General features: G+C 49.7%; 1 protein-coding gene and 1 long non-coding RNA gene across 5 annotated transcripts in view; one reads left to right on the top strand and one right to left on the bottom strand.

Moving 5' to 3' along the window:
- The window catches only part of LOC142661711 (uncharacterized), a 74,603-nt gene extending 72,512 nt beyond the window's left edge, over nt 1-2,091 (bottom strand). Inside the window, exon 1 of one of the 2 annotated variants that reach the window (XR_012850797.1) lies at nt 2,007-2,091. This is a non-coding gene — a long non-coding RNA (uncharacterized LOC142661711). The remainder of the gene's footprint in view (nt 1-2,006) is intronic. The other variant, XR_012850798.1, reaches the window with a different exon arrangement.
- SIAE (sialic acid acetylesterase) overlaps nt 1-24,609 on the top strand; it is a 60,343-nt gene that overhangs the window by 1,213 nt on the left and 34,521 nt on the right. For 2 of the 3 annotated variants that reach the window (XM_075839181.1, XM_075839180.1), the window contains exons 2-8: nt 12,574-12,735; nt 13,117-13,292; nt 13,369-13,507; nt 14,094-14,283; nt 15,402-15,514; nt 17,151-17,284; nt 17,365-17,519. In XM_075839181.1, coding sequence (XP_075695296.1) covers nt 12,574-12,735; nt 13,117-13,292; nt 13,369-13,507; nt 14,094-14,283; nt 15,402-15,514; nt 17,151-17,284; nt 17,365-17,519 — 1,069 coding nt within the window. Of the gene's footprint in view, nt 1-12,573; nt 12,736-13,116; nt 13,293-13,368; nt 13,508-14,093; nt 14,284-15,401; nt 15,515-17,150; nt 17,285-17,364; nt 17,520-18,335; nt 18,604-24,609 lie in introns of those variants that run through there. The other variant, XM_075839182.1, reaches the window with a different exon arrangement.

Raw genomic sequence — 24,609 nt, 5'->3', positions numbered from 1 at the left:
ATTTATCAAATCTCCTCCGCACGCTGCGTAAATATTCAGAGCAGAAATTGACCCGCGGTGCGTGTTTTTTGTACCGCAATTCCTGCTGCGGAAAGTCACTGAATTGCTGCGTTTTTCAGGGGATCCGTCACCGTCCCCCAACATTGAAAAATAGTAAAAAAAACGCATGAAATGGCGCGTTTTTTCCCGCAGCTGAATTTCTGCTACTTTCTGCGGAGTTGCTGCAGTAATTCCGTTACATGTGAACAAGCCCTAAACCTCCGGGGGCAGCGGCTGGAAAACAAGAGTGAAGAATCGGTTTGCTGCAATGAAAACCAATTATTAACCCTTTGACCGCCTCCCATAGCTGGCTGTCACCACGCTGCCCTCTGCTGGCCGCTTGTGTCATAGTCCTGCAGGGGTAAGCCGGGCACTTGGGCAGTTCTGTGTGCTGCGGGTTCATGATGGCACAAAACACAATTCCAAAATATCATACCAACAATAATAAAATAAATACACGCAAAACAGAAAACGTGGATGAACAGGCCGCGATGCTTTATTAACCCCTTCCCTCCGCAGCCATTTTTCAGATTTTCATTTTCGTTTTTTCCTCCCCACATTCCAAAAGCCATAACTTTTTATTTTTTCGTTTATATAGTCCTATAAAGGCTTGATGTTTGCGGGACGAGTTGTCGTTTTTCATAGCGCCATTTATTGTGCCGTATAATGTACTAGGAAACGGGTAAAAATTATTTGTGGGGTCGAAAATGAAAAAAACAGCGATTCCTCCATGGTTTTTTGCGCGTCATTTTTTTTTTTTAAAACATCATTTTTATTAACAGATTTCACATTTTCTTACAAACATTTCATGCAAAGGTCGCGTCATGAGTGCGCAGCGCTCAACTGTCATTAAATTAACCTTGAACTAAACACAACATACAAACATGGCATAAGTGTCGATCTTCATATAAACAGAAAACATGACGTCCCCCATCCCCGACACGACTTAGGTCATCAATGCGTATCTACTTCTCATTTATCCCCCGACTAGATCAAAGTTGCAGACCCCCTAACGTGCCTGCCAAGAGCTGCGTATAATACCACGCTGTGTGCCGGAAAGGCGTAACAATTTCCACTACCTCGACCACTGTGCACTGCGATTCTATGAATATTTGCCATTTAGCGAATAGCTTCTTGGTTCCCGTTTCCTTCCGTCTTTCCACCTCCACCCTCTCAAGAACTAATAAGGGTATGTGCACACACACTAATTACGTCCGTAATTGACGGACGTATTTCGGCCGCAAGTAGTGGACCGAACACACTGCAGGGAGCCGGGCTCCTAGCATCATAGTTATGTACGACGCTAGGAGTCCCTGCCTTGCTGCAGGACAACTGTCCCGTAATGTAATCATGTTTTCAGTACGGGACTGTAGTTCCACGCAGAGGCAGGGACTCCTAGCGTCGTACCTAAGTATGATGCTAGGAGCCCGGCTCCCTGCACTGTGTTCGGTCCGGTACTTGCGGCCAAAATACGTCCGTCAATTACAGACGTAATTAGTGTGTGTGCACATACCCTGTTTCAGGCGAGACACAATCAGGTTTAACCCCGGCGTGTCTGTTTCCAGCCATTTACTCAGGAGGCATCTCAAGGCCACCAGTAAAATCGTGTGCACCAGCAGGGGAGGTGATCTCACCCCTCGAGCACCCTCTTCCTCCGGCGGTCGCGCCTGATGGAACAATAGCGCTTGAGGAGTCATTGGGAGTTTCGTTTTCCAATGATCCGAAATATATTTCTGTACCATCACCGAAAATCGCTTCGTATGTACACACCCCCACACTCCTTGCCACAAATTCGTCAGGGGGGTGTTGCATTTGGGACAACACGTAATGCGGTCGGGGAAGGATTGTGAAGGCAAAATATTAAAGCCGTATATAGCTGCATGCATCAACTTAAAATAGGTTTCCCTCCAGCTCTCGTTTATAACACTCTTCCGTACCGTCTCCCAACCCCCCCAATATGATCTCACCTATACCTGGATCCTGAGTCCACCGTTCCCAGACTTTGAATCTAACCCTTGATTGCGGAAGAACAAAACCATCCCCCAGTGCTCTATACAACCCTGAAATAGTCTCCCGCCCAGTTGTTGGACCCATGACCTCATCCAGAGTGTGCGCGGTGGCTTCCTTACTCAAATCCCTGAGCCTAGAGGTGCAAAATGATCGTGCCTGAAAAATTTGTAAAAAATTAACCCTCCCCTCTAGGGGTCTAAGTTTAGTGGTGATTTCCGTCCCGGTTAACCATCTCCTTTCCTCTATATGCATAAGATCCCCTGCGTTATTAATGCCTACAGTCCCCCAAGAGGCAAATCTGTCTCCCTTGCCTACTCCCGGTAGAAATTCCAGGTGTCCGCCCAACGGCATATGTTTCGATAGCAGGTGAGGTAGGTCAAAGTGCTTACGTACCGCTTTCCAAGCTAGAATTGTATCTCTCAATACAATGGAGGTTTTGAGACGGCACGGAAGAGAGGTAACTCTACAATGTAGCAAAGCTTTCAGGTTCCAGGGTGAGGCATACTCCCCCTCCAGATCTAAGTTGGAATAATGGCTCGTTTCGTGAAGCCAATCTACTACATGACGAAAAAGACAGACCACGTTATAACCCCTGATATTCGGGAAGTTCACACCCCCTTCTTGTTTGCCCATCATGAGCTTGGTGAGTGCGATGCGAGGCCTCTTTCCTGCCCATATAAATTTTGTGAATGAGGAAGTCAGTTTAGAGACATCCATATGTTTCAATAGGAGAGGGAGTGTTTTAAAGGGGTATAGCAATCTGGGGAAACTAACCATCTTAATCAGGTGGCATCTTCCCAGGAGGGACAACGGCAATTGGCCCCATCTAGTGAGTTCCGCTTGCATTTTTTTAAATAACGGGGGATAATTTAGGCCATACAGGGTGTCTGGCACCTTCCCTATCTTGATGCCCAGATAAGTAATGCAGTGTTCAACCGGGGATATCCCACATCCCAAGGATTGCCAAAAGGTCTAAGGCAATGGTTTGCCCAACTCCAGCAGTTCGCTTTTAGCTAGGTTGACTTTATATCCCGAGCATTGCCCAAATTCCTGTAAAAAATGAAAAACCGGCATTAAATGCTCTTGAGGATTTGACATAAAAAGTATAACGTCATCAGCAAACAGGGTTAACTTAACCGCCAGAGACCCTACCTGAATACCTCTGAACATATCGGATTCCTCCAGGAATCTAGCCATAGGTTCCAGTGCTAGATTGAATAACAGGGGCGACAGGGGACATCCCTGCCGGGTTCCTTTATGTAATTGAAAGGGATCCGATAGAAATCCTGAGGAGTGAACACGTGCCTGCGGGTTATTGTAGACTCCCTTCAAGAAGACCCGGAAGGCTCCCTGGACGTTCATTTTGTCCAGCACCATCCCCAGCCATTCCCATTGTATGTTATCAAAGGCTTTCTCTGCGTCTAGCGCTAATAGTGCCGGCCGGGTACCTGGCTGGGGATCGTGCCTGACTGTTTCAACACCTTACGTAAATTAGTCACTGCTGCCCTGCCCTTTACAAATTCTACTTGGGATTTTCCCACCAATGTGGGTACATACGTAGCCAGACGATTGGCCAAAACTTTTGTGAGTAATTTCTGGTCTTGGTCTATCAGTGATATAGGACGGTACGACCCCGGGTCAAGAGGATCCTTCCCCTTCTTGGGTAATACCTTTATATGCGCTATTTTGGCCTCTGCTGGGAGAGCACCGGTCTTTAGTAAGATATTATAGTACGCCACCAAGGTAGGGCTGATTTCTTCTCTCAGGGACTTAAAAAACTCTCCTGTGAATCCATCTGGACCCGGGGCCTTTCCGTTGGATAAGGTCTTAAAGGAACAGTGTCATCACAAATAATTTTTTTATATGTTAAAGATGTTAGTGCTTTAATAAAAACGTTTATTTTCATTTGTGTGTTTGTGTTTTACTGTTTCTTATTTTTACACTTTTTCTTCCCTATGGGGGCTGCCATTTTTTGTTCCATTTCTGTGTGTGTCGATTAACGACACACACAGACATGGAATACGGCAGCCACAGTCCCATAGGGACTGCGAACGGCTCCCGTCCCATTGACTGCCGTGTACGGCGTCTGTGTGGGAACTGCGCATGCGCCGCTCCCACACAGTCCTATTCGAAATTGGCGCCGTCCGGCGCCATTTTCCTGTGGACCGGAAGTCGCGGCCGGACAGTAATATTACTACTTCCGGTCGCGGCTTCCGGACTTGTGCACATGGAACAGCGGCAGCAAAGGGAGCGGACGGGCCGGAGGGAGCCGCGGCGGCAGGAGCAGGTAAGAGATTTCAATGTATGTTAGTGTTTGTGTGTGTTTACTACTGTATGTAAACCTACTACACTGTGGGTTACCTCAAAAAATGGCGACACACAGTGTAGGAGGTTAAACCTTTCAAACCCCTCGTTTATCCCGGCACTAGCCAGGATAAAGGAGGGGGGGATGCTGAGAGCTCACTAGAGCGAGGGCTTTTAACCCAATGTTGCAATGCTGCAATTTTGGGAACTAGCTCCATCTAGTGACCAAAAATGGGTAGTATTATAAATTAGAAAAAATTTATAATATTTCCTGACTCGCGAAAAAAATAAAAAAAATTTGAACAATGTTTAATCACCCACACACTAAATGTTTAATTTTTTAAAAAAAAACATGTTTTTCTGGCAACACATTCCCTTTAATGGTGCTCTGGATTTCCTCTAAGGTAATCTCTGCGCTCAAGTAGTCGTTCTGCTCCTGAGTGAGCCCTGGCAGATTTACCTTCTCCAAAAATTCCCTACCTTTTTGGGGGTCTATGGACGTGTCTGAGTAAAGGGCTTGATAATATTTACTTAATATGGTGTTAATTTTTTTGGGGTCTGATGTAGGATTTCCGTTGGAGTCATTAAGTGTTGAAATGTGTGACGGTGCAAACCTCCCCTTCGCTAGTCGCGCTAATAATTTGCCCGCTTTATTGCCGAAACGAATTAGATCTGCATCAAATTGGGACCAATAAATACTTTCTCTTTTGTCTAACCACTGATCAAATTGCCGCTTAACTTCCCTCCATTTCTCCCCCAAAGGCGTTGATGAAGAGTGTAGAAATGCTGTGTATGCACACCGTAATCTGTCGCTCGCTGCCTTGTACCCTTCGGTAGTCTTGCGTTTAAGATTAGACATAAATTGCATAATTTTCCCTCGTATTACCACTTTGGCTGTACGCCAATACAGTGACGGGTCCGAGCGATGTGATGCATTATCACCATCAAATTCCGTCCACCACCCCTTTAGCTTCTGTAGTGTGTATAGCAGGGGAGCAGTGGCGGGAAGCGCCGCCATCTTACCTCCCTTTTCCACGGCCGCGGCTGAGTCTTCTATGGCTGGCTTATGCGCACTTCTGAGGAGGTACCTGTCCATACAGGCACCACCGGGTATGTTCCTGTGTGCAGGGCTGGTGGCTTCACAGCTGATTGTCGCCGCCGGAGCGACTGTTGCAGGCAAGCAGGCTAGACGGGAGCGGGAGCTCAGTCACTCATGTCCTGCATCGCCAGCGCCGGAACCGGAAGTCGCGCGTCGTTTTTACGGAATTCCCTGTGCCATTAAAACAACATGTTACCTTTATTCTGTGGGTCAATACGGTTACGGCGATACCAAATATAAATCGTTTTTTCTATATTTTACTACTTTTAGAAGTAAAAACGTAAGTGTAAAAAATAAAATTTATTGTGCCGCCAAATTCCGAGAGCCACAACTTTTTCATTTTTCCGTCGATTACGCGGTGTGAGGGCTTATTTATTGCGGGATAAGCTGTAGTTTTTAATGATACCATTTTGGGGTACATGCAACATTTTGATTACTTTTTATTTCATTTTTTGTGGGAGATGAGGTGACCAAAAAATAGAGATTCTGGCGTTAACGTTTTTATTTTTTACGGCGTTCACCGTGCGGGTTAAATAATGAGATATTGTGATAGTTCAGACTTTGTTTATTTTTTTTTATTTTTTTTACTATTCTCTGGGGTAAAATAGGAAAAGGTTTTGAACTTTTAATATTATTATTGAATTTTTGTACATTAAAAAAAACACATTATTTTACTAATTTGTACTTTTTTTATTAGTCCCCTCAGGGGGGCTTCAACCAGCGATCGTTAGATACTAATGTATTGCAGTATATCGTGATTCTGACAGGCCGGAGGCAGCGCTTAATAGAACAAAGATGGCGGACCTGGGGGCCTTCATTGGGCCGCCATAGCAACCATCGCCATTGCATTGCGGGTGCGTGATAAGCTGTTAGAGGGGGTCGCCTCCCTCTTTCTAACTATTTAAATGCCGCGGTCGCTATTTAACGAGTGGGATCGCGCTTGTTACCCTGAAGTGTCGGCTGTAACATACAGCCGACACCGGCATTGTATGGAGCGGGTTCACTTCGTGAGCCTGTTCCATATTTCCCCCTACCCGACTTTGGCGTATGGACACGTCAAATGTCGGGAAGGGGGTTAAGGGTTACCAATAATAATATAAAATATTATCAACATATAAAATAACCATAAATATTTAAAACCAATAAAATAAATCACATAAAATAATAAATCAGATTTAGGCCTCATTCACACGACAGGGTCCGAGTGTCGGCCGGGAAAATCGGCCGTTTTTGACCGATTTTCCCGGCCGGTTTGCATCCGTTTTGCATCCGTTCCAATTCCGTTCCGGGCCGAGTTGCCGTTTTTACCGGCCGATTTGGACCCGATTTGCATCCGTTTTTTTCCCTGTCCGTTTTAAAATCGGATGAATTTCATTTACATTTGTTGCCACACACAGCCCTTTGTAGATAATGCCACAGCCCTCCTGGTAGGTAATGCCACCCAGCCCCCTGTAGGTGATGCCACACAGCCCCCTGCAGGCGATGCCACACAGCCCCCTGCAGGCGATGCCACCCTGTCCCCTGCAGGCAATGCCACCCAGCCCCCTGTAGGTAATGTCATCAAGTCCCCTGTAGGTAATGTCACCAAGTCCCCTGTAGGTGATGCCACCAAGTCCCCTGTAGGTGATGCCACCAAGTCCCCTGTAGGTGATGCCACCAAGCCCCCTGTAGGTGATGCCACCAAGCACCCTGTAGGTGATGCCACCAAGCCCCCTGTAGGTGATGCCACCAAGCCCCCTGTAGGCGATGCCACACAGCCCCCTGTAGGCGATGCCACACAGCCACCTGTAGGCGATGCCACACAGCCCCCTGTAGGCGATGCCACACAGCCCCCTGTAGGCGATGCCACACAGCCCCCTGTAGGCGATGCCACACAGCCCCCTGTAGGCGATGCCACACAGCCCCCTGTAGGCGATGCCACACAGCCCCCTGTAGGCGATGCCACCCACCCCCCTGTAGGTGATGCCACCCACCCTGCCCCCTGTAGGTGATGCCACCCACACTGCCCCCTGTAGGTGATGCCACCCTGCCCCCTGTAGGTGATGCCACCCTGCCCCCTGTAGGTGATGCCACCCTGCCCCCTGTAGGTGATGCCACACAGTCCCCTGTAGGTTGCACCCATCCCCCCCCCCCTTTCCAGGAGAAGTCACTGACTTCAATGTCCATATATGGACAGTGTAGTCACTGACTTCTCATGAAGAGGAATTCCCTGCCACAGGTCGGGAATTCCGCTTCAGAAGTGAGTGACGTCACTGTGTCCATATATGGACAGTGTAGTCACTCACTTCTTCTGTAGCGGAATCCCCGGCCATAGAGTCGGGGATTCCGCTGCAGAAGTGCGTGACTTCGCTGTGTCCATATATGGACAATGTAGTCACTCACTTCTCCTGTAGCGGCATCCCCGGCCATAGAGTCGGGGATTCCGCTGCAGAAGTGCGTGACTTCGCTGTGTCCATATATGGACAGTGTAGTCACTCACTTCTCCTGTAGTGGAATCCCCGGCCATAGAGTCGGGGATTCCGCTGCAGAAGTGAGTGACTTCGCTGTGTCCATATATGGACAGTGTAGTCACTCACTTCTCCTGTAGCGGCATCCCCGGCCATAGAGTCGGGGATTCCGCTGCAGAAGTGAGTGACTTCGCTGTGTTCATATATGGACAGTGTAGTCACTCACTTCTCCTGTAGCGGCATCCCCGGCCATAGAGTCGGGGATTCCGCTGCAGAAGTGCGTGACTTCACTGTGTCCATATATGGACAGTGTAGTCACTCACTTCTCCTGTAGTGGAATCCCCGGCCATAGAGTCGGGGATTCCGCTGCAGAAGTGAGTGACTTCGCTGTGTCCATATATGGACAGTGTAGTCACTCACTTCTCCTGTAGCGGCATCCCCGGCCATAGAGTCGGGGATTCCGCTGCAGAAGTGAGTGACTTCGCTGTGTCCATATATGGACAGTGTAGTCACTCACTTCTCCTGTAGCGGCATCCCCGGCCATAGAGTCGGGGATTCCGCTGCAGAAGTGCGTGACTTCGCTGTGTCCATATATGGACAGTGAAGTCACTCACTTCTCCTGTAGTGGAATCCCCGGCCATAGAGTCGGGGATTCCGCTGCAGAAGTGAGTGACTTCGCTGTGTCCATATATGGACAGTGTAGTCACGCACTTCTCCTGTAGCGGAATCCCCAATCCTCGGCCGGGGATTGGGGATTCCGACTCCTACAGCGAGCAATAAAAGATCCTCCTCCTTACATGCACTCTGCACTGTGAGGAGGAGGAGAGAGAGTGCGCGAGCGACGGTAGACCCGGCCATCACTCGGGACACATTCCGGTGATGGCCGTGTATTACCCGGCCCCATAGACTTCTATGGGAGCCGGGCGGCCGGGCACCAGGCTGAAAATAGAGCATGTCCTATTTTTTGACGGGCGGTTTTCCCGGCCGTCAAAAAATCGGTCGTGTGAATAGCCCCATTAGGGGTCTATTATTCCTAATGCAGCCGGGTGCCGGCCGATTTATGAATGGCCGGCACCCGGCCGGGAATCCCTGTCGTGTGAATCCCGCCTTAGGCTTCATGCACACGACAGTAGCCATGTACACGGCCGTGATATTCGAGTCGGCCGGCCGGCCGAGGAGTGGCACCCGCGAGCCGCCTTCAAATCGCGGGCCGTGCATTATTTCCTATGAGCCCGGACCGCAGAACACGGCTGTAATAAGACATGTCCGTTCTTTCTGCGGTCCGGGCTCCGCGGCCATGCACGGACATTGAAAACCACGGTCGTGTGCATGGGCCCATAGAAATGAATGGGACCGCAATTCTCCCGTTGATTTTCTGGGGAATTGCGGCCGCAAAAGCACGTTCGTGTGCATGGGCCTTAATCCGTTAGTGACCACTAATACGCCTTTTCACGACGGCCACTAACGGGCTTTATTCTGATGCATATTCCTTTTTACGTCACTGCATCAGGATAAAGTAAACAGAGCAGGGAGCGTCAAATCTCCCTGCTCTCAGCTGCTAGAGGCAGCTGAGGGCTGGGGGCGTCCCTGCTCTGCCGGGTGAGATCGATATAAGTATCGATCTCACCCGTTTAACCCCTCCGAAGCGGTGCTCAATAGCGAGCACCGCATCTGAGTGGTTTTGGAGAGAAGGAGGGAGCTCCCTCTCATTCCACCGACACCTGGCGATACGATCACCGAGTGTCTGTGTCTCCCATGGCAGCCGGGGGCCTAATAAAGGTGTCCAGGTCTGCCTCGAGCGACTGCCTGCTAGATCATGCCGCAGGCATGACCTAGCAGATGCCTGTCCGTTTTAAACGGACAGGCAGTAATACACTGCAATACAGAAGTATTGCAGTGTATTACAATAGCGATCGGAGAATCGCATATTATAGTCCCCTAGTGGGACTAGTAAAAAAGTAAAAAAAAAGTTCAATAAATTTAATTTAAAAAAAATGTGAAAAAAAAATGAAAAACCCAGCTTTTCCCCTTACAAAATGCTTTACTATTAAAAAAACAAAATAAAGTAAAAAAGTTACACATATTTGGTATCGCCGTGTCCGTAACGACCCCGACTATAAAGCTATTACATTATTTAACCCGCACGGTGAACGCCGTAAAAAATGTAATAAAAAACTATGGAAAAATTGCTGTTTTCTGTGAATTCTGACTTTAAAAAAATGTGATAAAAAGTGATCAAAAAGTCGCATCTACTCCAAAATGGTACCAATAAAAACTACAAGTCTTCCCGCAAAAAAAAAGCCCTCATACAACCGCATCGGCGGAACAATAAAAAAGTTACGGCTCTTCAAATATGGAGACACAAAAACAAATCATTTAGAAAAAAAAGCGTTTTTACTGTTATAGGGCAGATTCAGACGAACGTTGCGTTTTTGCGCGCGCAAAAAACGCGGCGTTTTGCGCGCGCAAAAACCACTTGACAGCTCCGTGTGTCATCCGTGTATGATGCGCGGCTGCATGATTTTCGCGCAGCCGCCATCATAGAGATGAGGCTAGTCGACGCCCGTCACTGTCCAAGGTGCTGAAAGAGCTAACTGATCGGCAGTAACTCTTTCAGCACCCTCGACAGTGAATGCCGAACACAACATCGAGAAACCTGTTAAAAAAAAAGAAAAAGTTCGTACTTACCGAGAACTTCCCTCCCGGCCGTTGCCTTGGTGACGCGTCCTTGGTGACGCGCCTCTCTTGACATCGGGCCCCATCTCCCTGGATGACGCGGCAGTCCATGTGACCGCTGCAGCCTGTGCTTGGCCTGTGATTGGCTGGAGCTGTCACTTGGACTGAATTGTCATCCCGGGAGGTCAGACTGGAGGAAGAAGCCGAGAGTTATCGGTAAGTCAGAACTTCGTTTTTTTTTTACAGGTTCATGTATATTGTGATCGGAAGTCACTGTCCAGGGTGCTGAAACAGTTTTAGGGTATGTGCACACACACTAATTACGTCCGTAATTGACGGACGTATTTCGGCCGCAAGTCCCGGACCGAACACAGTGCAAGGAGCCGGGCTCCTAGCATCATACTTATGTACGATGCTAGAAGTCCCTGCCTCGCTGCAGGACAACTGTCCCGTACTGTAAACATGATTATACTACGGGACAGTTGTCCTGCAGCAAGGCAGGGACTCCTAGCGTCGTACATAAGTATGATGCTAGGAGCCCGGCTCCTTGCACTGTGTTCAGTCCGGGACTTGCGGCCGAAATACGTCCGTCAATTACGGACGTAATTAGTGTGTGTGCACATACCCTCACTATTTCAGCACCCTGGACAGTGACTATCTCCTGACGTCGCGTACCGGAATTTTTTTTGCCGGGTTCGGCCAAAACGAGTTCGGCCGAACCCGGTGAAGTTCGGTTCGGTTGTCCGGGTTCGCTCATCTCAAAGACACTCCGTATGGATGTTTGGAAACAGAAAAGCACGTGGTGCTTTTCTGTTTACATTCATCCTTTTGACAGCTGCTGCGCTGTTTCAGTCGGTTCGCACGGAAGTGCTTCCGTGCGACCTGCGTGGTTTTCACGCACCCATTGACTTCAATGGGTGCGTGATGCGCGAAATACGCGGAGATATTGAGCATGTCGCGCTTTTTGCGCAGCTGACAAACGCTGCGCAAAAAGCACGGACTGTCTGTACTGCCCCATAGACTTGTATTGGTCTGTGCGTGGCGCGTGAAAACCACGCGGCCCGCACGGACCCAATACACGCTTGTGTGAATCCCCCCTAAAAGTAGTAAAACATACAAAAACTATACAAATTTGGTATCGTTGCAATCGTAACAACCCGCTGAATAAAGTTATTGTGTTATTTATATCACATGGTAAACGGCGTAGATTTAAGACGCGAAAAAGTGTGGCGAAATTTCAGGTTTTTTTCTATTCCCCCCCCCAAAAAAAAGTTAATAAAAGTTAATCAATAAATAATATGTACCTCTAAATGGTGCTATTAAAAAATACAACTTGTCCCGCAAAAAACAAGACCTTATACAGCTATGTCGACGCAAAAATAAAAAGGTTATAGCTCTTGGAATGCGACGATGGAAAAACGTACAAAATGGCTCTAAAATAGGCTGGTCATTAAGGGGTTAATAAACCCTTCCACCCTGCAATAGCTGGGAGACAAAAACCCCTCTAATAAAATATTGCGACAGAGATAAGAGTACAATTTTAAAACAGGGAGGGTGAGGTCCACAGGAAAAGCTGCTACTGGCCCCGGACCCGCCAAAACAAGCTATTTTTAAATCCAAATTTTCCCGCCGCTGAGGCCTGGTGGCCAATCAGGAAACCATTCCAGCTGCTGGGCAAAATATAAGAAAATTCCAGAAGCAGATCTTTCCCACCACAGAGAACAGCTGACCAATCACAAGATGAATTCAGGTGCTGGGCAGAATAGCAGAAAAATCTGGAATCCAAGGTAAGTACCACTGCGACAGAAAAAGGAGGGGGAGGAGAACATACCAAAAAACATATCCGAGAAATAACATAAAAAAATTTGTAAAAGTTAATTTTTACAATGTGTCTGCGCCATCATGTGTCCCGCAAGCAATACTGCTCTGGGGGGCCCCTGACATCCTAATAATAACCAGCTGGACCCTGCAGTATATAATACGTTGTGTTTGTTCCAGGTGCCGCGTTCAGATTCGCGTCTTATTATGGCAATCACATGGTTCTGCAGCAGGGCCCGGCCCGAGCAGTTGTCTGGGGGTACGGTGAGGTGGGAGCCCTTGTGACGGTGACACTTGTGCAAGGATCGGAGAACATCTCAAAGACGGCAGCGGATGTCAACGGTAACGACACGAGGACGCTGCGGTGTATGGCAACTTTTTTAAGTTGTCAGATTTGAAAGATGTTCAATAATGTGTATTCTGATCTACAGATGGAATGCTGCAACTTTCTAACATAATTTTAAGATCTCTGCTTACTGCCAGTGAATGGAAACCAACTCTTCCTGACCTAGTTCTGTTCACACAGCAACATTGTTTGCTACATTGTATCCGTGTAATTTAGAGCTCACATCCCGGAGTGCTGCAGCTGTTGTGTTTAGCTCACATCGCATTGACTACACTGGTACATTGTAACTAACCCTCAGCTGTGAACAGGACTCTAGTATAGTTGAAAGTTGCACAATGGATCGGCCCTTAATATTCTGCCTGTCCTATGTCCACCAGGTGATGTTGGGGTCTGGAAGGTTTTGCTGGATCCTATGGATTACGGGGGGCCTTATCACCTGATCGCCCAGCAGACCTTCAAGCAAGAAATTACAAGTATCCACCTGGATGACGTCCTGTTCGGGGACATCTGGATTTGTGGGGGACAGAGTAATATGAAGATGACCGTATCCATGGTAGATGGCTCCTAAAACCGATTGTCAGCTCCTGGTTCTCGCTGCGTCTTCACCTTCATCCTCTTCTGTTTTTCAGATTTTCAATGCCAGTCAGGAGCTGGCGCGAGCTGCACATTACCCAAATATCCGGCTGTTCACCGCCTCACGGGAGACATCCGATACGGAACTGCTGGACCTCGCCAACGTGGATCTGGAGTGGTCGGTCCCAACGTCCCGTAAGCCTCTTCTCATCAACTAAAAACGCCATGTTCATATGTGTACTGGGGCCGCTGCAGTCCTATGTAAATAATCTCAATCATTGTATAAGGAAGAGATCGGCAACTTTCTAGTAAACTTTGGGGGAATTGACTAAGTTTTCTGGTGTCGATTGCGACTTTGGTGCTGTTGGTGCCGCTCACATCGCTTTTTTAAAAAGTGGGTGGAGCTTGGCAGAAGGGGCAGGGCCACATGTGTCCTGCCAAATGTATCATCATTTTAGATCCAATCTTCACAGTCCTCTGTAATGTAAAATACAGCAGCACCAGCACAACTCTCTCTCCTGTCCTGATAGATTGTTACAATGTATCGGTGCAGGTAAAATGTATCAGTCTAGAGTCCAGGCTGTTTATATCACAGAGGATTGTCCAGACGATGCAATTGTAATAAAATCTCAGCTGTAAGAAGTATTAGGTCTGAACAGGTTTTCAGCCCCTGTATGTAAACATGAATGAGTGCTTTATTGACATAAGACGGGACCGGCCCTTTAAGGATCCGCGGTTTATTATTCACTCAAAATCTCGTTACTTTTATTTTTTTGGAAAGTAAACCTTGGAGATGGTGATTTCACGTATTTTTCCGCGGTCTGCTGGCTATATGGACAACATTTGGCTCAATGGTTGAAGTATCCAATAGGACTGGTGGAATCTGCGTGGGGAGCAACGGTGGTCGAAGCGTGGTCATCGAAAACTGCGCTGTCCAAATGTGGGCTCTCCAAGACCTCCGAAGACCAGAGGTGAGTGATGAGACATCCGGGGGACACGGGGCGTCCAGACATGGAGACTGCGCTGTCACATGTAACACTCCCGCTGCGGGGGGGCTGTTTATAGCGTAAACTGCGCTGCGAAATTTGCAAATGATGACATGCGACAAATCTCACCGTTCGGCAAATGTTACGAGAAAGGTCCCCAAGAGATTAGGCCACATTTATTTTAAGAAAATGGTGCAAAATTTGGCGCAAATCTAGGCCTGGCCGTCTACAACGCCTTTAGAATGTGACGAGAAAAGTCGCAAATTTGTCAAATGTCACGTGAAACAGTCCTGATCATAAAGACGGAAAATGGGACAGAATCATCAGTCGGCCGTGTCGGGTTTTCTGCAACTGTAGCGCAACGTTTTCCCCATAGGGGGGCATTGAGTTTGTGTGCCGGTCACCGCGTCTTGTACTCCAGATTTAAAGGATCTGCCAGACACAGCTTCTGTGTCGACGCACGTGGTAAATCAGTCTGCACCTGCTCCTAGGTCTGAGAGAGTGACTCGATCTGCTACCACTCAGGCTGGAAGGCTCAGGAGTGGGAGAACCTATCACAGCCTGGCCAGACGGTTCTAGCTCCCGCCCTCGGTCTATGTATACCTTCATTTCCTGCTTGTCTTTGCCTATGATTCTTTCTTGTTTCCTGGCTCTGCTGCTCCTGCTATTACTATTGACCTTTGCTTCACATTGACCCTGGCTTTACTGACTACTCTCCTGCTCTGCGTTTGGTACCTCGTACACTCCTGGTTTGAGTCGGCTCGTACACTACTCTTGTTGCTCATGGTCTTGCCGTGGGCAACTTCCACATTTCCCTTAGCTTTTGTGTACCCTTGTCTGTTTGTCTGTCGTGCACGTATTAAGCGTAGGGACCGTCGCCCAGTTGTACGCCGTCGCCTAGGACGGGCCGTGCAAGTAGGCAGGGACTGATTGGCGGGTAGATTAGGGCTCACCTGTATGTCTCCCTACCCCGTCATTACACCAGACCGTGATTTTACACTTTTACACGTATGATGTGTGCCGGTCACCGCGTCTAATACTCCAGGCGGTGATTTTACACGTATGATGTTTTGTGCTGTCATTTATTATCTCTGCTCTTCCAGGAGTAATGACTTTAAAAAGACGTTCGCCAGGTCATGTGAGTACTCCGTGCTGTGGAACGCCATGATTCACCCGTTCCTGAACATGACGATAAAGGGAGTGATATGGTATCAAGGTACGAAATCTCGAATACACTTAACCCTCACCTACCTGCCTCATCTGACACACGCCGCACACCTCTCTGCTCCATCTGACACACGCCGCACACCTCTCTGCTCCATCTGACACACGCCGCACACCTCTCTGCTCCATCTGACACACGCCGCACACCTCTCTGCTCCCTCTGACACACGCCGCACACCTCTCTGCTCCATCTGACACACGCCGCACACCTCTCTGCTCCATCTGACACACGCCGCACACCTCTGCTCCCTCTGACACACGCCGCACACCTCTGTGCTCCATCTGACACCCGCCGCACACCTCTGTGCTCCCTCTGACACACGCGCACACCTCTCTGCTCCATCTGACACACGCCGCACACCTCTGTGGTCCATCTGACACCCGCCGCACACCTCTATGCTCCCTCTGACACACGCCGCACACCTCTCTGCTCCATCTGATACACGCCGCACACCTCTGTGCTCCATCTGACACACGCCGCACACCTCTCTGCTCCATCTGATACACGCCGCACACCTCTGTGCTCCCTCTGACACACGCCGCACACCTCTCTGCTCCATCTGATACACGCCGCACACCTCTCTGCTCCATCTGACACACGCCGCACACCTCTGTGCTCCATCTGACACCCGCCGCACACCTCTGTGCTCCCTCTGACACCCGCCGCACACCTCTGTGCTCCCTCTGATACACGCCGCACACCTCTGTGCTCCCTCTGACACCCGCCGCACACCTCTCTGCTCCATCTGATACACGCCGCACACCTCTGTGCTCCCTCTGACACACGCCGCACACCTCTCTGCTCCATCTGATACACGCCGCACACCTCTGTGCTCCCTCTGACACACGCCGCACACCTCTGTGCTCCATCTGACACCCGCCGCACACCTCTGTGCTCCCTCTGACACCCGCCGCACACCTCTGTGCTCCCTCTGATACACGCCGCACACCTCTGTGCTCCCTCTGACACACGCCGCACACCTCTGTGCTCCATCTGACACCCGCCGCACACCTCTCTGCTCCATCTGACACCCGCCGCACACCTCTGTGCTCCCTCTGACACCCGCCGCACACCTCTGTGCTCCCTCTGACACCCGCCGCACACCTCTGTGCTCCCTCTGATACACGCCGCACACCTCTCTGCTCCATCTGATACACGCCGCACACCTCTGTGCTCCCTCTGACACACGCCGCACACCTCTCTGCTCCATCTGATACACGCCGCACACCTCTCTGCTCCATCTGACACACGCCGCACACCTCTCTGCTCCATCTGACACACGCCGCACACCTCTCTGCTCCATCTGACACACGCCGCACACCTCTCTGCTCCATTTGACACACGCCGCACACCTCTCTGCTCCATCTGACACACGCCGCACACCTCTGTGCTCCCTCTGACACACGCCGCACACCTCTCTGCTCCATCTGACACACGCCGCACACCTCTCTGCTCCATCTGATACAAGCCGCACACCTCTCTGCTCCATCTGACACACGCCGCACACCTCTCTGCTCCATCTGACACACGCCACACACCTCTCTGCTCCATCTGACACACGCCGCACACCTCTCTGCTCCATCTGATAGACTTTAGTGCTACATTATGACCCGGTGTCCTCTTGCAGGGGAGCAGAACTCCATCAAGAACTCCGATCCCTATAATTGCACTTTCCCGGCACTTATCACGGACTGGAGACGCTCCTTCCATGAGGGGTCCATGGGGCAAACTGACCCTAACTTCCCCTTTGGTTTTGTCCAGGTAATGACATAAAACAGGCGGAGATAGTGGGGGAGGGGTGCACTGCGGGGGATGAGGTTTATATTCTGATTCTTCTTCAGCTCAGCACTGGCCCGAAATACCGACCGATCGTCAACATCCCGGTGATCAGATGGCATCAAACAGCCGACTACGGATATGCCCCCAACCCCAAGATGCCCAACACATTCATGGCTGTCTCCATGGACCTGGGGGATGAGAGGTGTCCATATGGAAGGTAAAATCACAAGAAACGGATCATCCGTACTACTTCATCATCATCCTGTACCCCAAGTGTCAACGTGACCCTATCCTGTACCCCAAGTGTCAGTATGTCATTATCCCGTACCCCAAATGTCAGCGTGTCATTATCCTATGCCCAAGTGTCAGTGTGTCATTATCCTGTACCCCAAGTGTCAGTGTATGATTATTTGCATACCTCCCAACTTTTGAATTCGGACAAGAGGGACCTTTTAAGCCACGCCCCCTAACCACGCCCAATATCCCGCATAAATACATCAAATCGCGGCCAGATCCTTCTGCAAATAACGCGCGCACATTCTCACTGCGGATCTCTGGACTGTCTGGATATCACAGATATTATGGATCCGGTTATATCGTATATTGGGTATAACATTTGCTCACCACGGCGGCGGCAGCTGCAGGACAAACCAAAAGGCTGAGAACAATGAAAGTCAAGAGGGAGACCCTGTGGTGGATGACTTTTCAATTGACAGGTAGCAGAGTTACATGATGGGAAAGATTTTTTTTTTCCAGTTGTGTAACTCTGCTACCGGTCAATGGAAAAATCATCCTCCAGAGGAAAAAATGTTTTTCCATGGCGGAGAACCACAAAAAACACCTGGGAATCAGACATGATGGGGAAACATTTTTCACTGTGGTGGATGACTTTTCAGCTGACAGGTAGCAGAGTTACATGAAGGGGAATTATTTTTCATTGATGTCTAGTTTCTATCGCAGGGAAGACAGAAGTCGCTGGTGGTGAGAAGTGTTTTTATTCTTCATATTATTAACTTTATTTTTTGTTTTGCAGGTTCCGCTGGACTGTTTGGACTACGTCGTAGATTCGTTGGACTACTGCGATCTACGTTTTTTTTTAAATAAAATGGTTAGCGAGGGTTGTGTGGGGGTACTGGACCACACCCGGCACTTCCCAGCACCCCTAGTGGTGGTGCGTATCGGGGTAATAATGGGTCTTAGTTGCAGCCTTTTTACTGGCTAACACTAAGCCGCTGCCTTAGTAATGGACGCGGGCATACAACTGCAATTACCAAGGCGCTAATAAAGTATTAAAAATAAAATAGAGACATAAGAAAATATTTTTTATTGAAATAAGAACTCCCCCACGCAACCCTCGCTAACCATTTTATATTTTTTTTAAAACGTAGATCATCGCAGTAGTCCAAAGAATCTACGACGTAGTCCAAACAGTCCAGTGGAACCTGCAAAACAAAAAAAGTTAGTCATATTTACAAAGGGGGGGCCAGATAGCGCCACACACGGCCCCCTGTAGATAGCGCCAACCACGGCCCCCTGTACATAGCTCCACACACGGCCCCCCCTGTAGATAGCTCCACACACGGCCCCTGTAGATAGTGCCACACACAGCCCCCTGTAGATAGCTCCACACACGGCCCCCCTGTAGATAGCTCCACACACGGCCCCCTGTAGATAGCTCCACACACGGCCCCCTGTAGATAGCGCCACACGCGGCCGCCCCTGTAGATAGCTCCACACACGGCCACCTGTAGATAGCTCCACACACAGCGCCCCTGTAGATAGCGCCAGACACAGCCCCCCTGTAGATAGCTCCACGCACACAGCCCCCTATAAAATAGCGCCACACAACCACCCTCCCCCTTGTACATAGTGCCACAATGCCGCCAGAGCGGAATAGGTAGCCTTCTGCTACCACTCTCCGCTCTGCCTTGACGTCACTCACCGTCAGAAGGAGGCAGGAGGTCTTGCGGAGGTGTTCTTTTTTCAAATTCTTTTATTTTCCGTTTTTATAAGAACATTGTGTTATGATGTAAAGCAAAGCTGCACCAACACGGCTCGCAGGCCAACAACTGAGGATACATAGGCACCATAATCACAGAGAAAAATATCACAAAATGCAGAGAACATTGAAATTAGAGAAGCTCTGGTATGCACCCTGAACCCGCAGCCATGCATATATACCCATAAGGAAGAGCAGTAAAGCGTTGCAGGGCAACGAAAGAGGGAAGAAGACAGAAGGGGGAAAGAACTGACCTGACCCGTGGGCCCACTGGGTAAGCTCAAGAAGCCATGACGGTCTTGTATTCCTCTGAGGATTGGAAGCGAATCCATTCACGCCACGTTTTGAGGAAGGTGGCGTGGGATCCCTTAATTGATGCCGTGAGGTCCTCCATTCTCATGATCTCCTGAATTTTACCAAACCGCATGCCCACAGTCGGGGGACAGGATTGTCTCCACAATGCGGGAACACATGCCCTGGCTGCATTCACTAGATGGCGCACCACTGACCGACGGTAAGCAGATAAAGGCATCTCACACAGGTGGAGCAGGAAGAGGCCCGGTGACCTCGGGAGGGTGAAATCCGTAAATTTCGAGGAAATGCGCCATACCTCAGACCAAAAGTCCGTCAGCATGGGGCAGTCCCAAAAAATATGTAAGATAGTACCCACATGGTCGCCACATCTCCAATACAATGGCGAAACTGCCGGTAACATCACATGCAATCTGGAAGGCACCCTATACCAACGAGACAAAATCTTATACCCTGCCTCTTGAAATCTACTAGCCAGAGATGATTTATGTGTCATGTTGAAGAAGCGATCCTTCTGCTCCGAGGTAAATGTTAGACCTAAGTCCCGTTCCCAACTTAGCAAGTATGATGGTGTGGACAGGGTGGAGGGAGAGATCAGGAGGGCATAGAGTCTAGACAATGCGTGACGAATTGTGCCCGTGCCCGTACATAAGAGTTTAAAAGGGGAGTTATCTCGCGAGTACGCCGCTGGGTCAGCTGAGGACACAAGGAAGTGTCTCAATTGGGTAACCTGCCAAAAAGAAAAAGAGACCGGATCTGACATGGACTCCAGCTGAGTGCTACTCATCCACACCTCATCCTGTAGAAAATGGGCCGCACGTCCTTTACCTGCCTTCAACCAGTGCTGGAAGGGACCTCCATCCCGCCCCGGTGGAAATGCAGGATTGCCCAAGACCGGGAACATCGGGGAGGGAGAGGGGGAAATCTCTTTCCGAGGAAAGATCCGTGCCACAATCGCCAGAGTGGGCCCAATCGTCGGATGTGTCCTTGCCGCCAGAGGGACCTGATTGCCCAACCATGGCAAGGCCTGCAGAGGAACTTCCATAAAGACCTGTTCCATGGACACCCATTCTTTAATCTCAGTATGTCTGAACCAATCCAAAATTCGTGTCAAGTGGGAGGCCTGATGATAGGACACAAAATCCGGAAGGCCAACACCGCCCTCACACTTCGCACGAAAGAGCATGGATCGGGCAATACGCGCAGGTTTCCCCGCCCATATGAACTTATGAAGCATGGACAACAGAGACTGAAAGAAGGGGCGTGGGATATGTATCGGCAGCGCCTGAAAAACATACAGGATCCGTGGTAAAATGTTCATTTTAAATATAGCACATCTACCAAACCAGGTAAAGGTACCCGACGTCCAAGAGTCGCTCTTTACCCGTTGAAGAAGTGAAGGGTAGTTCACCGCATAAAGGCGAGACAGGGCACTCGGGAGCCTGACACCCAGATACTTAAGCGAATCCATAGCCCATTTAAAGGAGAATGACTCCTACAGATCAGCCACCAGAGTCTGCGGCAATGATATGTTAAGCGCCTCTGACTTCGAGTAGTTGATCTTGAAACTGGACAGTTTCGAGTATTCACCCAGCTCCGCCATCACGTTAGGCAAGGAAATCCTGGGGGCGGTGATAAAAAAGAGAAGGTCATCCGCATAGGGAGCGACCTTGTGGGACCTGCCTCCCAAGACTACACCCGCAATATCTGGATTTGAGCGAATGTGACACAGGAAGGGCTCCAGGCATAAAATAAAAATCAGTGGAGACAAGGGACAGCCTTGCCTCGTTCCATTAGATTTTGCGAGTGAAGAGGAGAGGTGTCCATTAACCTTAACCTGTGCTGATGGGGAGGAGTAAAGACCCGAAATCCAGCTCATCATATGTGTCCCCAACCCTTTATGACGCAAGGTAGCCAACATAAATTCCCAATTGACTCTGTCGAAGTCTTTTTCCGCATCCGTCGACAGAAAGCAAGTGGGAAGTCCAGAAGTGGCCGCTTGGTACATCAGGTTAATTGCTCGTGTGGTGTTATCCCGTGCTTCCCGCGAGGGCATAAAGCCCACCTGGTCATTGTGTATCACATTGTGAAGTAGCGGAGACAGCCTTTGGGACAGAATCTTAGCAAAGAGTTTAAGATCAACATTCAACAGGGAAATATGGCGGTAATTCTGACACATGGAGGGGTCTTTACCCTCCTTTGGTATCACCGTGATATGTGCCCTCAACGTGTCCCGGGGAATGGTGCCCCCCTCTGTGAGTGAATTGAATGCAAGCAGGAAGTGGGGCGAGAGCACGTCTGAATAGGTCTTATAATATTGTACCGGCAGGTCGTCCGGGCCTGGGGCCTTCCCCACTGGTGAATCCTTCAGTGCCCATGACAACTCGTCCAAGGAAATGGAAGCCTCTAAGGCGTCAATCACCTCTGAAGGGATGCTTTTTATCCCCGAGGACCGGAGGTACTGCTCAATCTTTCCCAAGTGACTGCCGCCACCCGGGGAAGAAGGGGCTTGAGGGAGATTGTATAACGAGTGGTAGTAGGCACGGAAGGCCTCCGTGATATCCTGCAGAAGCTGTAGGTGTCTACTATGGGAGCCGAGAATGTGTGGGACATAGGTACTTGAACGTGTTTTCCTAAGTGCCCGCGCCAGAGTCCTACCTGGTTTGTTACTAAATTCGTAGAAGTGTCTCCTACACTTAACTATGGCAGCCCGAGCCTTAGAAAGACAGAGCGAACGTACCTGCCCTCTCAGTTGCCCCAACTCTGCCCCCACATCCCGATTCTGAGACACCTTATGGGACTGTTCCAGCCGATGTATCCGGGTCAATAAGTCCCGGAGGTGTAGCGTCTGCTCCTTTTTAAGTCTAGAGCCGATACGTATAAAGGAACAACGCACTACACATTTATGGGCTTCCCAGATACAAAAAGGGTGAACTCCCGGCGAGACATTTGTGTCAAAGTACTCCCCTAGTTCCCTGCGAATGTCCGATACCACTGCCGGATCCTGTAGGAGCGATTCATTCAGTCGCCACTGCCAGGGACGCGGGCTGGCTAGAGTAAGCGTAATAAGGGCATGGTCCGAGAAAGTGATGTCGTCTATGGAGGCGGACGTGAGGTTGGAGAGGTGGGGATGGCGTAGAAAGAAGTAGTCCAGTCTAGAGTATGAGTTATGGGGTGCCGAAAAAAACGTGTAATCTTTGGTCGAGGGATGCATAAGCCTCCACGTGTCAACAAGTTGATGCTCATGCAACAGCCGACTAATGCGACGGTGTGCCGACCTAGGCAAAGAGGAGTGCCCTCGGGAGGAATCTAATGTGGGGTCTAATGTGGCATTCAAATCTCCCCCTAGTATGAGAGTGCCTTCCAGAAAGTCATCCAGAGCCACAAGGACCTTCTCCAAGAAGGCAACCTGACCCGTGTTAGGGAGATATGAGGCCAGTGTGTACAGAGTGTTATCCAGCTTACCCTTCACGAAGAGATATCGTCCCGCCCCATCTGTGCGAGTCTCCACATGATCCCAGGGAGGAGAGCGAGAAATCAGGATGGAGACGCCCTTAGTCTTGGAATCAGGAGACACACTATGATACCCTTCCGTATAATGAGAGTCCGTAAGCTTTGGTATGCAGTCGGCCCGAAAGTGGGTCTCCTGCAGGAACGCCACGTGTGCCTTCCTTTTCCACAGGAGACGGAGACTGGAGGACCTCTTTTCCGGAATGTTCAGACCCTGTGCATTTAGGGAGACAATGGTAAGGTCAGTCATAGTGGACAGAAGGATGGACAGAGGAGGGAAGGGGAAAAAAGAGAGAAAAGAAAAGGAAAGAGAAAGGCTCCTGCACAGAAAACCAAAGTACAAGAGCTAAGAGGCAACACTATCCCACTAAAATCGGAGTACAAATTCCCTCCACTACTCAACGTGGGCTATGTCGTCCTCAGAGGAAATCACTCCAACCACGACACAGCGACACGGAACCCTAATGGGGAACGAAGAAAGACAGCGGCGTAGAAGACAATGTCACGCAAATACAGTAAACAACTAAAAGGCACAAATGGAAAGTGGCACAACCCCGGACCCACCGGATTAACTAGCACTTGAACCTACCCTCCCCCATTAAACGAAGCATTTGAACCGATCCATACTATAGAAAACTCCCCGGTCCGCAGCTGGTACAGGAGACCACTGGGGCCACACCAGCAACGACTGCAGTCATGGCTGACGGGAAACCCTGTGGAGAAAAGAGGGGTTAAGTGCAAATAACGTCCCACATGAGTGTAGAAGATCAATCTCTCCGCGGGGATCGACGCCTCTGAGGCCGTGGTTCGACTGGTCCCGCTCCGCCATCTCTTCGTGGGGATCGCCGCCCCGAAAGCCTAGGATCAGATAGCTCGACTCCAGGGCGAGGTGCATGATAAGGCACAAAATCAGGATAGGGACCACCTCTAATAGAAAACGGTGCTGGGGGTTCAGTCCAATCCGGTAACCGCACCGGTGAGATGTCCAAGAATCGGAAGGCCTCCTCCAGGTCATCCGGGGACCTGACCGCGAACGATTGCCCCTGTCGGCGAAGGATGATGTGGAAGGGGTGGCCCCATCTGTATGTATCTCCTGCAGATTTGGTTGCTTCAAGCAATGGACGGACAATTCTGCGCATGGAGAGAGTCAATCGGGATACATCCGGCAGGATGGTGATCTCGGAGCCCTGAAAAGTAACGGCTCCCTTCTCCCACACTCTCCGGGCAATCTCCTCCTTCTGCTTATAGAAGTGTACCCGACATATGACGTCTCTGGGACGATTACCATCTCTGACCCAGGGACCTGCCAGCCTATAAACTCTGTCCATCTCGATGGCCATGTCTCGTGGGCGATCCAGGAGGTTGTTGGAGATATGTGACACGGCGTCGTAGAGGCCATCCGGGGGTACTGATTCAGGTACACCCATCAACTTCAGGTTATTGCGTCTCCCCCTGTTTTCGACATCGTCTAAATGGAGAGAAAAGT

The sequence above is a fragment of the Rhinoderma darwinii genome, chromosome 10, assembly GCF_050947455.1.
Source record: "Rhinoderma darwinii isolate aRhiDar2 chromosome 10, aRhiDar2.hap1, whole genome shotgun sequence".
NCBI lineage: Eukaryota > Metazoa > Chordata > Amphibia > Anura > Rhinodermatidae > Rhinoderma > Rhinoderma darwinii.
Note: the sequence above shows the minus strand (reverse complement) of the source record. Positions and strands in the feature narration are given on the sequence as shown.